At 42.5% G+C, this 16490-nt stretch overlaps 2 protein-coding genes across 2 annotated transcripts; both read right to left on the bottom strand.

Moving 5' to 3' along the window:
• Positions 1-1890: 1890 nt before the first annotated feature.
• LOC112575945 lies at positions 1891-4926 on the bottom strand. The gene is made up of 5 exons (XM_025258097.1): positions 4684-4926; positions 3733-3874; positions 2588-2633; positions 2243-2329; positions 1891-2054 (listed from the first exon to the last, which is right to left on the bottom strand). Exons 1-5 carry the CDS (start codon positions 4843-4845, stop codon positions 1958-1960), a joined length of 534 nt encoding a protein of 177 aa, XP_025113882.1. The 5' UTR covers positions 4846-4926; the 3' UTR covers positions 1891-1957.
• An 8495-nt stretch (positions 4927-13421) lies between these two features.
• On the bottom strand, positions 13422-14490 carry LOC112575646. Its single transcript, XM_025257623.1, has one exon. The coding sequence runs from the start codon at positions 14484-14486 to the stop codon at positions 13422-13424; it is 1065 nt and encodes a 354-aa protein (XP_025113408.1). The 5' UTR covers positions 14487-14490.
• Positions 14491-16490: the final 2000 nt, after the last annotated feature.

The raw sequence follows: 16490 nt of genomic DNA, 5'->3' as shown, positions 1-16490 counted from the left end.
AAGGGAACAGCAAGAGAAATGGCCAAGAAGGAGGACTTCCATAGCCGGCTGAGATTTTTTTTAACGCCATTCATTGTAAGTAAACAACCATTTCGCGACCCGAAATTTTGATCGGACATCATTCAAAGTCAGTATTTATCATTGAAGTCCACCTTACAATCTGGCTTGTCTTTCCATTTAAGAACAAAATTTATCCACAGGTAAACAGGTAAAGGCAATAGAAGTCTGGTTATGAGAACGAAAGTTTAGCTGGTGTTTAACCATCCATGTCATGTAATATAAATAATACGCACAAGAAATTGTGGCATCTTACCACCTAAATATCAGTATTTACTTTCAGTATTATTATTAGCCATCGGTGCCATGTCTTGACCTTTCACAACCCCTAAGTATTTGAACTGAAAAGCAATTTTCATTGGTCCATTGTTGATGGTAACCTGCTGTACTGTCAGTCTTTTCCTGATGACATTCAATACTGTTTCATTACTCACATTCAATTCTAAATAATTGTTTTCGCACCAAGTGACAAATGGGTCTATATTAGGTTAGTATTCAGAAGCTTCATTATGAGAGATGCACCCCATGAAGGCAGTCATCAGAGAACTGATGAAAATGATAGAAATGTTTTAAAGTCTATGGGCTTATTTGTGTTATATTTTGAAGCCCATGGGCTGATGTGTATGACGTGAGTAAAAGGGTGATTGTATAATTCCTTGAAGTGTCCTAGTGAATGTATGGATGGTGCTGGAAGAAATTGCAAGAAAAAGATGCTATAATGTTTTGTTGGTCTTGTTTTGCACAGAAATCAAGAAGTGCTCCAAATATTTAAAAATTGGTACATGCTCAACATTTTTTTATTATTTTTAAATGTTCAAATTCCAGGCTTATTTTCTTAAATATAGCAAGAGTTGTGTGTTTGGTTGTGAGCTATAATAAAGGAAATCTTCAGTAAACAAAGGCTGATTACTAAACTTTAGTAATTCATTCCACACTTTTCTTTTTTTCTTGCTAACTCTCAGTATTCAATTTGATTGTGTTATTCAGGAGCTTTTTATTTCACTTATGAAAAGGAGGCTATCAAAATCTGTACTGTTAGCATGGTATGGTATGGCGTGAACAAGATAACCAACAATGTTGTCATTATTTTTATTAACTCAAAAATTTACTAAGTGTGAAGTTTTCAACAGCAAACACTAGCAACCAATGAACAAGTGCAAAACATTAAAGTGCGTATCTTAGTATCTTAGATTTGTGACAAATCAGTGTAATAGTTAAAAGTGTGCTAGTTATCACATATAAAACAAATATTTGTTTTAGGGATAGATAATATCAACAGTGGTCTGTTTGCACTGTAGTACATGTAGAGGAATATAACCAGCATAGGAATGCTGTCACAGCGATGTAATTGCATGAATTCTCTTTCAGAGTTTTAGTGCAGTCAGTGAGTGTTAAGGTATGCCATAGGATTTTTGATATGGTAAACAATCGATAAATGAGTGTAGATGTGTTCTACATGGATAGAGTCAGGTTTATTCCTTCATGAAAAACTAAAGACCAGCACATTTTCAGCAATAGAGATAATAGAATTAAGTTGAAAATAGTTTTTTTGTTTTTGGTAACGTGTCGTCAGCTTTCTTTTCATTATGAGCCATTGTTATTTCTCTACACTCCAGTTCAGTCTATAAAAGTTATTGTCTTATGGTTTAATAAGTTTGAAATTGCTGCAGTTTAATCAGCCAATAAAGGTCTGATTATTCAGTTTGACTGAGGCATCAAATGATATGTACTTTTTGGTTAGCTTTTTTTAGCTCCTCATTGCTTAGGACACTTTATCAAGTACAAAAGTTTGACACCATGTGCAGAATTCCACTCGGAAATGATATGTTATTGATATATATATATATTTTACACACAATATGTAAGTATGCAAGTATTATTGAGAACATGGTGCATTTCTTTAGACACAGTGTCCAAGCGTGCAAACATTGTTGAGAACATGGTGTGCTTCTTTCACTCCCTTAGAGGCGGCATGGTGGATCAGGCAGTGTGACTCTCTGGGGATAGAAACAGAAGTATAGATTGTAATCATTGTGTCCAGACAGTTAAATTGAAACACTGATCTTATAGGGTCTTAATCATTTTGTCATTATACCCTCTTGCTTACCATGCTTACGTTGGAGTCACACCTGCTGAGGACTTACCTTTTGTAAAAGGTTAAAACAAAAGGTGTCAAGGCACTAACCCTGGCTTAAGGTCAGTCTGGTAGCCTTTCAAGTGACCAATAGCCAAATTATAAGCAGCATGTGGATGTCCCTGGTCAGCAGCTTTCCTGCAAACCATGCCTGAGGTTATGATTTTTTTATAAATTGTCAGATCCCAAAATGTCAAAACTTTTAGGTGACAATAAATCTGTATGACAACATCTTTGATTTGTCCAGTGTGTAATACTCTATTTTCAGAGTGAGGTGTGGTTCATTCATCACATTATTCATACTAGCTTTCACAAATCTATAAGAAAAAGGGGGAACTGCAAAGGCTGAAAAGAAAAGCTTCCCCAAGATGGTTTAAAAATAGTCTATAAGCTCACCTGAACCACTCCATGGCCTTGTCTGCATGTTTCTCTACACCAACACCTGTAATGCATGCAAAATAATTTGTCAACAGCTGCAAGCCACCGGCTGATGAACAAATAGTTCAATTTCAACTGTTTACCAAAGAAACTTCACTGCAGAAGAACTGAGGCATTCAGGTATACCCGCACGTAAGGACTTACTACTACTCTTGGAAGCTGGTTCATTCCAATCCTAGAGTGAAGGAGGCACAATAGCCTGTATTTTGCTGTCTTGGACTGCTGCACACCTTCCTTTAAAAACTGTTTAGTGGTAAGCAGGAAATCTGTTGGCTATTCATTTACATTTTTTGGCTGTCGGGGATTGGTGTTTCAACTGCCGTTATACAAGAATAGAGGTAAGCACTAAATCAGATAATTTACATGGCTACTGGTACCTCCCTGTAAGCTGTTTACCAACACTTGTATAGTGAAAAGAATCATTAGGCATTTGTAATCTAGGCCTTGTAATTGTCCAACCTAAAAAAAAGGCGAAAATCTTTCTGGTAAGGATTGGGATTCTGCAATTGGTAATCTTCCAAAAATTGAAGATGTAGATTAATGGATCAGATATAGTAGATTTTGTTCTTATTACTGAAAGGACTCCTTTTTTACTACCAATCTCTACCAGTAGTCTTGGTATCAAAAGGTCAGTTTGCCAGCCTATTGGTTCAGTCTCATTCCACTCTTCTTTGACTAAGCAAGCCATTTGGGAAATTCACTTTGAAGTGTTTTTACTTATTGAGCTCTGATGGGGCAGATGATTTATTACACACATCAGCCTCTATTGAATGATTTTTTTTAAACATTGTAGGATTATAGACATTCTCTGTTTTGTTACACATCAAAGTAGTTGTGATAACTCATGAAAACAGTATTAAATGTCGTTATATTAACTTTAGTTAACACATTCTATGTTGTATCTTCTTTATTTCTTTCTCAGTTCATGATGTTTAATGCTTTATTTAACTTTGACCGGCTTCACTATGAGGTGTAGGTCTGAAATGTAGGTCTATAAACATGAAGGTATAAAGTGATGTGTAACATGTCTAAATATCAATTTCTGTTGAGAATTACAGCACTTGAGTCATTTCAAATACTGAGAGAAAGGCACAGGTACTGACCATGCAGGTAACGCTGTCCCACCTGATGCTGGGCCTCTGAGTATCCCAGGTGGGCATAACCATGAGTGACATGAAAATGAACATGTTCAAAGTAGTAGTAGCAGTACAGTGCTGCTGCCACAGCCCCCACAATGACAACTGCCTGAAAAATAGGACAGTACACATCAGCCCATTCACTTTATGGAAAGTATGCTGCAACATGTAGAACTTCTTCAAGAAGGCTTGAAAAAGAGTTTCAACCATGTTTACTTTGTAGTGAAGCAGATAAGGTAGTATGTAATCTACCACAACTGTCGATTCTTGTGGGTCTTAGTATTAAAGAATTCAAGTCTTGCTCTTTGTCATCATTTTTACCTTTCAGTTTAGGGGTGTGCGTGCACATGCAGGCATAAGACTCGATTAGTGTTAGGAATAGACAGATCTCTTCCTTGAAATGCCTTGAAGAACCAGCATGAGAGACCTTCCCCAAAAGGGATGTTTTTGACCCAGTATTTAACATCACAAAGCAGGACTAATATGACGAAGTACTTGGTAGTAAGCCTGATGTTATGGTAGTGCTAGACCCTGTCCTGTTCAACTGTGTTCTTGCCTGTTCTTCCGATAACTGTTCCACAGAGGGGTTAGGCTCATGATTGATTCTTTGTCTTCCTAGACTTTTTGGTACAGAGCACAAAGACTTCTCATCTCCACTTTGCTGGAACAGCTCAACAAGGACGTTGACAAAGCCAATTCTACGGATGTTCATTAAACTATTTTGTCCGTTGCTAGCTTCTAAAATTGATGTGAGCAAACATTGCATCTGATACATTTCCAACTAAAACACATTTCTTCACAAAGTCGTCTAACTTCCAACTGGATAAAACGTGTATTTACAGTTTACATTTTTCTTTGCAGACCGCGTACAAATTTCGTTTAGAAAAACAAAACTGAAGAATGAAGAAATAATCTGACCTCCAGCACTCGTATGTACCATGGGTCGGGTTTCTTCTTGCGGGCCAAAAACACTTTGCCTGTGTAGGGTGGCCCTGTCACCTGCTCACCCTTCTGGCGCTGGTCTTCATCGCCAGGTTCTGTCAGCAGCCTCTGTCGCAGCTCGCTCTTGTCAGACGCCATTCCACACACGACTACAATGGACGACCGAGGGCCCACCGCTCATCGATTGTTAGCGGCCCGAGCTTTTACCTGGCCAGCCAGCAGGACGCTGTCACCATGGCGACGTGCGCGCACCCCATCATCTGATGCAGGATCTCGTGATGTACGTAGGGGCGCCCGCTAGTGTAGAGGTTCAATCACTCGCTTGCCACCACTGCAGGGAGAAAGTCAGGGTTCACATCTTGTCTCGGGACACTGTGTATAACACTTTGTTTGCAGTTGAAGTGGCAGTCACAGCTGTAGTTCATGCGGCAGTCAGCTGTAGTGCATGCGGCAGTCACAGCTGTAGTTCATGCGGCAGTCCCAGTTCATGCGGCAGTCACAGCTGTAGTTCATGCGGCAGTCCCAGTTCATGCGGCAGTCACAGCTGTAGTTCATGCGGCAGTCACAGCTGTAGTGCATGCGGCAGTCCCAGTTCATGCGGCAGTCACAGCTGTAGTGCATGCGGCAGTCACAGTTCATGCAGCAGTCACAGCTGTAGTGCATGCGGCAGTCACAGCTGTAGTTCATGCGGCAGTCACAGCTGTAGTGCATGCGGCAGTCACAGCTGTAGTGCATGCGGCAGTCACAGCTGTAGTTCATGCGGCAGTCACAGTTCATGTGGCAGTCACAGCTGTGTGGGATCAAATAAGCTGTGCCTGAGTAGTATTTCCACACTCACGTGCGCACACATATATACACACATGCACACATACACACACGCACAAACACTCGCACGAACACACATATGCACAAACACGTTTGCACACATACACAGTTGCACGAACACACGGACACATGTGCACACACACAAGCGCGTGCACGTGCAGGTTGCCGACATTGGCTGCTTGCCCTGTAGCAGTGGGTGTGGATGTGACAAGCCAGGCTACAAAGCCCGCCTTCAGCGCCAGGTAATGAGCAGGTAATGAGCAGGTAGACTTGAGGAGGATTTCAAATGAAAAACAAACACAGATAAAAATGTCAGCCGGCCCTTGAATAGTTGCTGTCATCACTCGTGGTAGGACTGCTCCAGTAAATATCAGGCACAACTGAGTCAAGAGTTGTTATTATTTTTATTATTTTGACTAGAAAGCAAGACTAAAAAACAGTCAACTATAATGAAGAAACAAATTATAATGAATACTTGTTTTTCTGTAGACAAATAGGTTGTGCAGCTTCCAGGCATTTCAAGAAACAAACACAACTCTCAAGGCATTTGGTTCGATCATATTTTTTTATCTTATCGTGTTTTATCATTGTTTTGTCGGTTTAACAGGTGCAGACAAATGTGTCTGACTCTAACAAATATAAAGTTCTGTCATTTTTATTTTTGTTGAAATCACACAAGTCGTCATCTTTTCTTCTGACTTTGCTGTCTCTTTTGTATGATTTTGCACAGAATGTTACTCGGGTGACTGGTGATTGTCACGGCTATAGATCGTCGTGGGGGAAGGGGGAATAATCGCAAGTTTGTATTTACTTACTTACTCCCCTTCGTGCCTAAGGCGGTACATTACACATCCACTACAAACTTCCATTTTTGTCAATCCAGAAAGTTGAGGCCTGCTGCTCCACAACAGTTTGTATTGACCTTCGCTGTGTTTGCTGTGGCCGACCACCATCAGTTGTCCACTGGAGGGCTACAGTAGGTGGTGATGTGGCTTCATGGTGCCCACATGCCCTCGCCATGGACATCTTCGTGTTTGACCTGTGGCTTGTGGCTGTCATGTCAGCAGCTGGCTCTTGTCACCATTTCTTCATTAGTAATTAAGTACAAGGCCGGAATATCTTGACAATGTCCCTCAGACATTTGCTTTGGTAGGTCTCTAGTTTGATGTTTGCTGATGTCTTCCAGCATTCACTTCACAGAGTGAGACTGAAAAGACATTGCTTCTGTAGATTCTTCATTTTCTATTCCTTAGAGCCTTGGACTGCTAAATTTCTTCTAGCATGGAAAATGCTTGATGTGCTTTGATGAGTCAGTTCTTCACATCCTGTTCTGTATCTCCATCTGTTGTTACTACACTGCCAAGGTATGTCAATTCTTCAGTCTCCTCTACTTCTTTGTTATCAGTTCTGGTGGGTTCTCTTGACTTGGCATTCTGTCTCATTTCTTTTGTTTTGCCTGTGTTTATTTTAAATCATATTTTTATGCATTTTTGCTCCGATTGTTGATCTTTTCCTTCGCATCTTTCCGCTGTCTGAAGAACATAACAATGTCATCAGCATAATCTGCCCTCCAGTACACATGTCAGTGTCCAACAAATTCCTCTTTTCTTGTATTTTGTTGTTTGTTTCATGAGCCAGTCCATGGCCAGTAGGAATAGGTACGGGGACAGAATTCATCCCTGTTTGACACCAGTGTTTAGGGTTAAAAGCTTGTTCAGCAAGAAGCCATGTTGGTCTAGGGTCCAGCCCGTGGTAGTCTGTGATTCGGTTGGGAGGAGCAGGAGGCAGGAATACTAGCGGTTAACTGCCTGCCAACCTGTCCCACATCCTTATTTCAGAGAAAAGGTGACAGATGGCGCTGATCACACGTAGCTCATAATACACAGACTGACAGACAGCTGTCACTTGTTTATCATAATAGGCAGACTGATAGACAGCTGTAACTTGTCTATCATAATAAACAGACGGACAGCTGTAACTTGTTTATCATAATAGACAGACTGATAGACAGCTGTAACTTGTCTATCATAATAGACAGACTGACAGCTGTCACTTGTTTATCATAATAGACAGACAGACTGACAGCTGTCACTTGTTTATCATAATAGACAGACAGACTGACAGCTGTAACTTGTTTATCATAATAGACAGACTGACAGCTGTAACTTGTTTATCATAATAGACAGACTGACAGCTGTAACTTGTTTATCATAATAGACAGACTGATAGACAGCTGTAACTTGTCTATCATAATAGACAGACGGATAGCTGTAACTTGTTTATCGTAATAGACAGACTGACAGCTGTCACTTGTTTATCATAATAGACAGACAGACTGACAGCTGTAACTTGTTTATCATAATAGACAGACTGACAGCTGTCACTTGTTTATCATAATAGGCAGACTGGCAGACAGCTGTAACTTGTCTATCATAATAGACTGACAGACTGACAGCTGTAACTTGTCTAGCATAATAGACTGACAGACTGACAGCTGTCACTTGTTTATCATGATAGGCAGACTGACAGACAGCTGTAACTTGTCTAGCATAATAGACAGACAGCTGTAACTTGTCATTATAGGCAGACAGACTGACAGGCAGCTGTAACTTGTCTATCATAATAGACAGACTGACAGACAGCTGTAACTTGTCATTATAGGCAGACAGACTGACAGGCAGCTGTCACTTGTTTATCATAATAGACAGACTGACAGCTGTCACTTGTCTATCATAATAGACAGACTGGCAGACAGCTGTAACTTGTCTATCATAATAGACAGACTGACAGCTGTGACTTGTTTATCATAATAGACAGACCGACAGCTGTCACTTGTCATTATAGGCAGACAGACTGACAGCTGTAACTTGTCTATCATAATAGACAGACTGGCAGACAGCTGTAACTTGTCTATCATAATAGACAGACTGGCAGACAGCTGTAACTTGTCTATCATAATAGACAGACTGACAGCTGTCACTTGTTTATCATAATAGGCAGACTGCCAGACAGTTGTAACTTGTCTATCATAATAGACTGACAGACTGACAACTGTCACTTGTTTATCATGATAGGCAGACTGACAGACAGCTGTAACTTGTCTATCATAACAGACTGACAGACTGACAGCTGTAACTTGTCTAGCATAATAGACAGACAGACAGCTGTAACTTGTCATTATAGGCAGACAGACTGACAGCTGTAACTTGTCTATCATAATAGACAGACTGACAGACAGCTGTAACTTGTCATTATAGGCAGACAGACTGACAGGCAGCTGTCACTTGTTTATCATAATAGGCAGACTGGCAGACAGCTGTAACTTGTCTATCATAATAGACAGACTGACAGCTGTCACTTGTTTATCATAATAGACAGACTGACAGCTGTCACTTGTCATTATAGGCAGACAGACTGACAGCTGTAACTTGTCTATCATAATAGACAGACTGGCAGACAGCTGTAACTTGTCTATCATAATAGGCAGACTGACAGCTGTCACTTGTTTATCATAATAGACAGACTGACAGCTGTAACTTGTCATTATAGGCAGACAGACTGACAGCTGTAACTTGTCTATCATAATAGACAGAATGACAGACAGCTGTAACTTGTCTATCATAATAGACAGACTGGCAGAGAGCTGTAACTTGTCTATCATAATAGACAGACTGACAGCTGTCACTTGTTTATCATAATAGACAGAATGACAGACAGCTGTAACTTGTCATTATAGGCAGACAGACTGACAGCTGTAACTTGTCTATCATAATAGACAGAATGACAGACAGCTGTAACTTGTCATTATAGGCAGATAGACTGACAGACAGCTGTCACTTGTCCATCAAATGTCATGTCTGCAGTGACAATGAATGCCAGGTTCCTGACGGATGACAGCAAGGAATGCTGGTTGTTTCCACCTTGATGTGATTGGGTGGACTGACGAGCGATGAGTGATTTCCTCTTCTCGAGCGTTGGAGGGTTTCCGCTTTATCCTCCTTCAGTATTTTTGACACCACCCAGTCTTTGGCTACATGAAGACAGACTTGTATGGTGCTGACAGAAGAGTGAGACTAGTGGGGGAGTGGAGCTGTGTAGCTGCGTGTCATCAGTATACGATTGATGATGAACACGGATTTCCCCATGTAGCCCTAGGGCAGCGCCTTCAATCCCTCCTTCGTCCCCCCTCGTTTCAGAACTTCCTAACTACTACTTCCCCACCCTCTGGTAGTAAAATAAAAATTTCGGAGTGTTTTAGCCAACGACTGTTTATTTTTTAAACACCTAATTCTGTTCTTTCAGAATTCTTTAACTGAGCCTTTGCCATGAAGTATCAGTCACTCTCCACAGAAAATTTTGAGTTCAATAAGTAAAAAAATTGGCTTTTAATTTTTTTATTGGTATTTTATGAGCGTTGATCACAATCAGTAGCAACTGAATTACATCCCAGCCGTCCTCGTGTAATAATAATAATTGATGTGAAAGGAAAAGTAAATCGTTTGATAATAACAAGGCGATGTGAAGGAGAAGTAATTAATTATTAATTATTTCCTTTTAAGACAAGATTTTACTTGTAAAACACTATGTAGTTATTTGATAGCACGATTGACGCTGTGTAGGTATTTGCTACAACATGTTCTTTGACAAGAACTTACCACTACTGCTTTCTCTAGTTTCCTCTACCACTGTCGCCACTCTCACCACCACTCTCACCACCACCACCACCACCACCACCACCACCACCACCACCACCACCACCAACCTCCGATGCATTGTAGTCCCGATCACGTGGCTAAAATGGTTGTCCAAGTAAACACAAAATAAAGGAGAATGCCGGCAGTCTGTAGTATGTAGAGTGTGTATGTGTGTGCGTCTGTGTGTTGTATTCTATAGTCTTCGTAATCTTTCAACTCCGCTTGGAAACCCCCCGGGGTAACCTGTCGGTCCCAAGCCCGGATGACGGAGAAGGGTTGGTCGTGGGGCTAGCAACCCCACCCTGTAAAACAACCCCTGTTACAGAAAGAAATCCACCACAAGGACAACGAGAGCCTGGACGGGAAGATCCCTCCACCAGGGCCTGTGACGTATGCTGGTGAAAGCCCTCGGGAAGCCAGCTCGCCACATCTTCTCACGGCCAAGACAAAAACCAGGATAGAGACCTGGAAAATCAGAACCCTATACGAGAGAAGTAAATCAGCTCAGGTAGGACAGCAAATGAACTCTTTCATCCTATACCCGTATATTTATTGCTTATATCTGTTGCTCACAGTCATATTTTCTTCATGTTTTTCTCTATTAACCTCGATGCAACTCTATTAACCTCATTATGTCTCTCTCTAGTATCCCCTTTTCTTTTGTCTTTCTCATGCTATCACTTTCTCTCTCCGTGTTCTTAAGAAAACTGCTCCCAAGACCATTCCCTTACATACAAACGCAAGACCAGTCCCTTACATATCCCATAAGCAATCTCTTGCATTATCTCTACACACCAAGATCCGCATCTTTAAGATAAGTGTAAAGTCAGTCCTTCTGTAGGGATCTGAGACATGGCGAGTGACGAATACCATCACCAACAAGTTAAAGACATTCGTCAACAGATGTCTGCGCCACATGCTTAACATCAAATGGCCTGAGAAGATCTCCCATACAGACCTGTGGGAGAGAGCCAACCAAACACCTGCCAGCCAAGACATCAGGAAGCGGAAGTGGGGCTGGATCGGTCACACCTTATGAAAGCCAGCCGACAATTTAACAAGACAAGCTCTGGGCTGGAACCACCAGGGGAGGCGCAGGGTTGGGAGACCCAGACAGACGTGGAGGAGATCAGTCCACAGAGAGGCAGAGACAGCTGGCATGACATGGTCCCAACTGGAGAGGGACGCCCAGGACCGGGTCCGATGGCGGCGTGTGGTTGCGGCCCTATGCTCTACTGGGGGTGAATAGCAACAAGAAAAACGTTTTGCATACAAGCACAAGACCAGTCTCCCACCTCGTGAACATTCCCTTACATACAAGCACAAGACCGATGCCTTAGCAAGGAGCGCGGTCTCTACCCTCAAGGGACACAAGGAACCTCTTAACGTAGCAGTCAAGCAGCGCAAGCTGATCTGATTCATCCATGTCATCTATGGCATCCATGTTATACGTGTCACCCACGTTATCCACGTCACCCATGTCACCCGGGGACGACACTGTGTAAGACCGTCATTCGGGACACTGTCGAGGGTCTAGCCTCTCAAGATCTCCCTCAGGGGTTAGCCGTGTCACCTGCGGCCTTTAGCGAGGTCCCTCCGTCAACCGGTACACTCTAGCGAGAAATTTCAAATAACTCAAGAGCTAATTTATTGTAAATCGTCTTTCTGTCTTTCAGTTCTTGTGTATTCAATCAGCTCTCAGAAACAGAAAAGCAAAGCGTTTGGCGTGTGAACCATCTCAATGTCTGTCTTTCAGTCCATCTATACCATTCTATTTGTAAGTACAGCAGAGTGTAGAGACAGGCGTGTCCACCCGATCCAAGACAAGTAGAAGAACAGGCCATCATCGTCACTGTCGTTGCCACAGATCACAGAAGTCGATCTTAACTTTCAGCAGAACACAGAAAGTCTTCAATTTCATCAATACTACTTCTCATTACCAAATATTCCACAAGCATCTTGGGACAAGTTAAATCCCACACCGGTAGAGGTCTAGCATACCCTAAAGTGGTCTAACCGTCTTGTTACCGACATTTATTGTCCTCCGTGAGTCAATGTTTCTGCGATAAGTTAAGTTAGAACTACTTTAGCATCTATTCATTAAAAATAACGGCTGGTGGCCATGTTAACTATGGATCCTTCTACATTTCTTAACTTCAACCTGATACATTGTATGACAAACAACGTCTTCGATATGATTGTTATCAGCCTTCAACACCCCAGTGCAGGTCTCACCAATACCTAGCTGCCTGCTTGACTGTCAAATAGTTTGAAATATTCAACATGCCACATAAAGTTTGAGTTCTACATTCATACCGCCACCAACATCTATGATGTTGAAAGATGAAAATACATGTTGACAGTCGGTTTCTACATTGTGATAAGTGTTAATTATTTCTAGTATTCATCGCCTGGAACACAACTCCTCTTTGTCCTAACATGAGTATGTAGTATGTAGTCCGAAAGTCCATTATCATCTCAGAAAATAAAGTATCAGCATTGTGAGAGCAGCGAGCGAGAAGATAATGAGAGTAGCGAGCGAGAAGATAATGTTGCTTGGTTGTGTATAAAGGACATGACCTGCACCAACTCCCTGAGGAATTCAGTAAAATCTTTCTTACTTGTGTACATGGCGGCTGCTCTTAGACTGTCCGCCATTAGAGGGCGCCTCGTCTGTTTTCTTGACACCGATTGGCAGTTTACAACATTGAATGTTTACAATTCCTTTCTTTGCTACAATAAACATCATCAAGCTCGTACTCATGAAACTAAAGTTGTTTAAGGTGTTATATGACATAATAATTAGTCATACTTATGCTCATGTGACATAATAAGTAGACAGTTATACCTGTCGTTATCAACATCCATTTCGTTGTCTTTGCTCTACACCTGACAGTTTACCTGAGAGAGAGAAACAGAAGTCTGTGTGTGAGAGACAGAGAGTGCGCGTCTCAGTATAGCGTCTAACCACGTGACATCTGATACAGCGTCTAACCACGTGACACTAACCACGTGACATCTGATACAGCGTCTAACCACGTGACACTAACCACGTGACATCTGGTACAGCGTCTAACCACGTGACACTAACCACGTGACATCTGATACAGTGTCTAACCACGTGACACTAACCACGTGACATCTGATACAGTGTCTAACCACGTGACACTAACCACATGACATCTGGTACAGCGTCTAACCCACAGCAGCTGTTGTCCGTCCTTTTGCCGATTGAAACTTAGACAAATCGCAACACAAACGTAAAACGTGTTTTTGGAAGCGGGTGGATCTGCCAAAGAAAACGAAAAAACTGAGGGAGCTATTGATATAAGGGAAGTAATAGACCGTGACGATGGAGGTCATGTATAAATTGTAGTACTGGCCCACCAGAGAAAACTCGTGCACTGTGACGTTCGCGAGGTAGAAGATGACCCAGGGGATGGTGGTGAGGATGTAGACACAGCACACCAGCACCAGCATCTTGGTCAGTGCCGTGTGCTGCCCTTGACCTCCCTCACTGCTGCAGCTGGTCGTCTTCCGCCAGGTCATGGCGGCCCTCAGCTTGACCACCGTCAGGGCGGTGCACACGGCAACGACAACGAATGTGGCGATGGGGATGACATTCATCATCACAATGTTTTCTAGAACTGTAAAGAAAACTTGATTGTTCATAAACAACTCAGAACTGACAAGTCCGAACTTTGCCGAGGTATTATTAACTCGAAGTACTACAAATCGCGCGGGCATCGTGAAAAGGGCCGCCTGAGAGAAACAAAGGATGAAGACCATCATCACCGCCATGGTGCGGGTGCGGATCAAAGAGGCCGCCTTGAGGGGGAACACGACACACAGACAGCGCTCCACGGCTATCACCGTGGTGATACATCCAGAGGCAGTGCGGAACCCCTGACCCACTCCGGTTAAGTAAGCTTGAAAGAAAGCGTAAAGGCCATCCCACGTGACCGGGTCAACCCTCTCGATGTAATATGTCATCCCGAAGATCGCACACATGGTGATGAGGCCGAGGTCGGCCACGGACAGAGCCAAGAGACAGACGTTCATGCGGTCCCCAAGTCCCTGGCGCCAGAACACCACACAGTTGATGATGTTGGACGGCAGGCCGATAACGACGACGACAGGCTTGATGACACAGTTCAAGATGTAGACCGCCACTAAGTACTGGGTGCGAGTGAGGATGTCATGTGGATTGTCCCAGGGTATGAGGCCAGGCGCTGCTGGGACAGCGCTGAAGTTGTTCATGGTGTCTGCTGATGGTGGACACCCTGGAGGTGAGTGTGCGTGTGACTGACTGCAGGCAGTGAGAAGGTGAGAGAACGACAAACCTCTCACATCACATCTGTGAGTCGATCATCAAATGACATGAAATGATTCAAAGCAGCGCGTGTTGGAGACGCCGCACGTGCTGCACGCTGACACGTGTACAGTATGTCTCCGCGGACTTCTTCATCCTCATCTGCTCTTTCTTATTTTATCTTTTCTTCAATTCAAGGGCACTAGGACTTCAAGAGGCAGACGTTGGGAATGTGTGAGGCCACAGAAATATCGATATATATATAGACATTGAGATATATATATATACATCGCATACTGTCACGCCTACTGGCAGCAAACATTTCCTCCAACATTTATAACAGCGAGGTCCTCCTTCTATTTGTCTTGTGTCACTCGAGTTTACTGTCGACAGTTATTGCGAAACACACACGCACACACACACACGCACACACACATACACAAAAGACACACCAACACGCACACACAAACACGCACACACATACACAAATAAACACACAAACATACACGCAAACACACACGCACACTCCACAGTGGCAGTAAAGACAAAAGAAGGATGCTAATTAACACGTGCCAATACCGCGTGCAGCCTACTGCGTACTTCAGTGAAGTAAACAACTGCAGTAAAGTAAACAACTGCAGTGAAGTAAACAAAGCTGCTAAGCACCAGCAGCAGTGTGCCGAGCGCTGTATTGACTGTCGGTGCACTTGTCCCACACAGTGGATCAGCTGCACGTGCACGCCGCCTGAGCTGTGAGCAAACAGTGAGTACGTAGTGGGTGAGTGGGGTGAGTGGGGGCGCAGTGAGGACAGGTGAGCTCCCCTTGTTAGAGAGCTTTACTGTCGGCAGCGCGTGAACTTCTAGCGGTGTGTGTGTGTTTGTGCGTGTGTTTGTGTGTGTGTGTGTTTGTGTGTGTGTGTGTGTGTGTGTGTGTTTTGTGTGTCTGTGTGTGTGTTTGTGTGTGTGTGTTTGTGTGTGTGTGTGTGTGTGTGTGTGTGTGTGTGTGTGTGTGTGTTTGTGTGTGTGTGTTTTGTGTGTCTGTGTGTGTTTGTGTGTGTTTTGTGTGTGTGTGTGTGTGTGTGTGTGTGTGTGTGTGTGTTTTGTGTGTCTGTGTGTGTGTTTGTGTGTGTTTGTGTGTGTGTGTTTGTGTGTGTGTTTGTGTCTGTGTGTTTGTGTGTGTGTGTTTGTGTCTGTTTCTGTGTGCGTCTACAGACGTCAGAGATCTGTTAACAGGCATTAACACAGAACTGCAAGACCTCACCAACAAACAGACAGACAGACAGACAGACAGACTGTCACAAACCTGCTGTGTATTTTGTTTAAATTTTTTTTATTTAGTTAGGAAGGGGATAGGGAGAAGTAATTGGAAAGGGAAGGTGGTAAAACTAAGTTATGATATTTGAATGAAAAGTTTTGATGGAACATCTTCAAATCCAAGTGAATTCTCTTGCGATTGTTTTTCTCCATAGTCTAGTAACTTGGCCACATATTTATTAAGAAAACTGTAACTGATGTTTTGTTAATGTTACAGCAAATGGAGTAAAAATTCTGAATAGTACTTTTAAATAATGACGTACAAAAAGACAAAGAATAACAGAAAAAGAGAAAAAGAAAGGAATAAAGCACTAGACAACACAAGCTACAAACTTGCAAGTGGTTTTTGTGTTATTTTGTTATTGTTGTTGTTGTTGACGAATAGTTTCACTAAACAAGAACCATTCAATGCTTGAAACTAAAAAACAAGTAACTGAATAACGAGAACTCCTCGACTTTTTCAGCATTATCCAAAAAGAAAAGGTTTAAAACAATAACTGAAGAACGTTTGAAAAGCACCTCAAGCAGTTTGCAAAGCATAGTGTCACCACACCACACTGGTCCTGTAATCAAGGAAGTTTAAAGGTCAAGTGTGGTGGATGTTATAGCTAATGACTAACGAAGGTCAGTGAAAAACA

The sequence above is a fragment of the Pomacea canaliculata genome, linkage group LG11 (genome assembly GCF_003073045.1).
Source record: "Pomacea canaliculata isolate SZHN2017 linkage group LG11, ASM307304v1, whole genome shotgun sequence".
In the NCBI taxonomy this organism is placed as follows: domain Eukaryota; kingdom Metazoa; phylum Mollusca; class Gastropoda; order Architaenioglossa; family Ampullariidae; genus Pomacea; species Pomacea canaliculata.
Note: the sequence above shows the minus strand (reverse complement) of the source record. Positions and strands in the feature narration are given on the sequence as shown.

Excerpts from the sequence above, each read along its gene's own strand:
- LOC112575945 (XM_025258097.1), bottom strand. The coding sequence starts at position 4,845 with ATGGCGTCTGACAAGAGCGAGCTGCGACAGAGGCTGCTGACAGAACCT. Across the intron at positions 2,634-3,732 it reads GGGACAGCGTTACCTGCATG|GTGTTGGTGTAGAGAAACAT; the intron begins GTCAGTACCTGT and ends CATGCATTACAG. Across the intron at positions 2,330-2,587 it reads AAGGCCATGGAGTGGTTCAG|GAAAGCTGCTGACCAGGGAC; the intron begins GTGAGCTTATAG and ends CATGGTTTGCAG.
- LOC112575646 (XM_025257623.1), bottom strand. The coding sequence starts at position 14,486 with ATGAACAACTTCAGCGCTGTCCCAGCAGCGCCTGGCCTCATACCCTGG.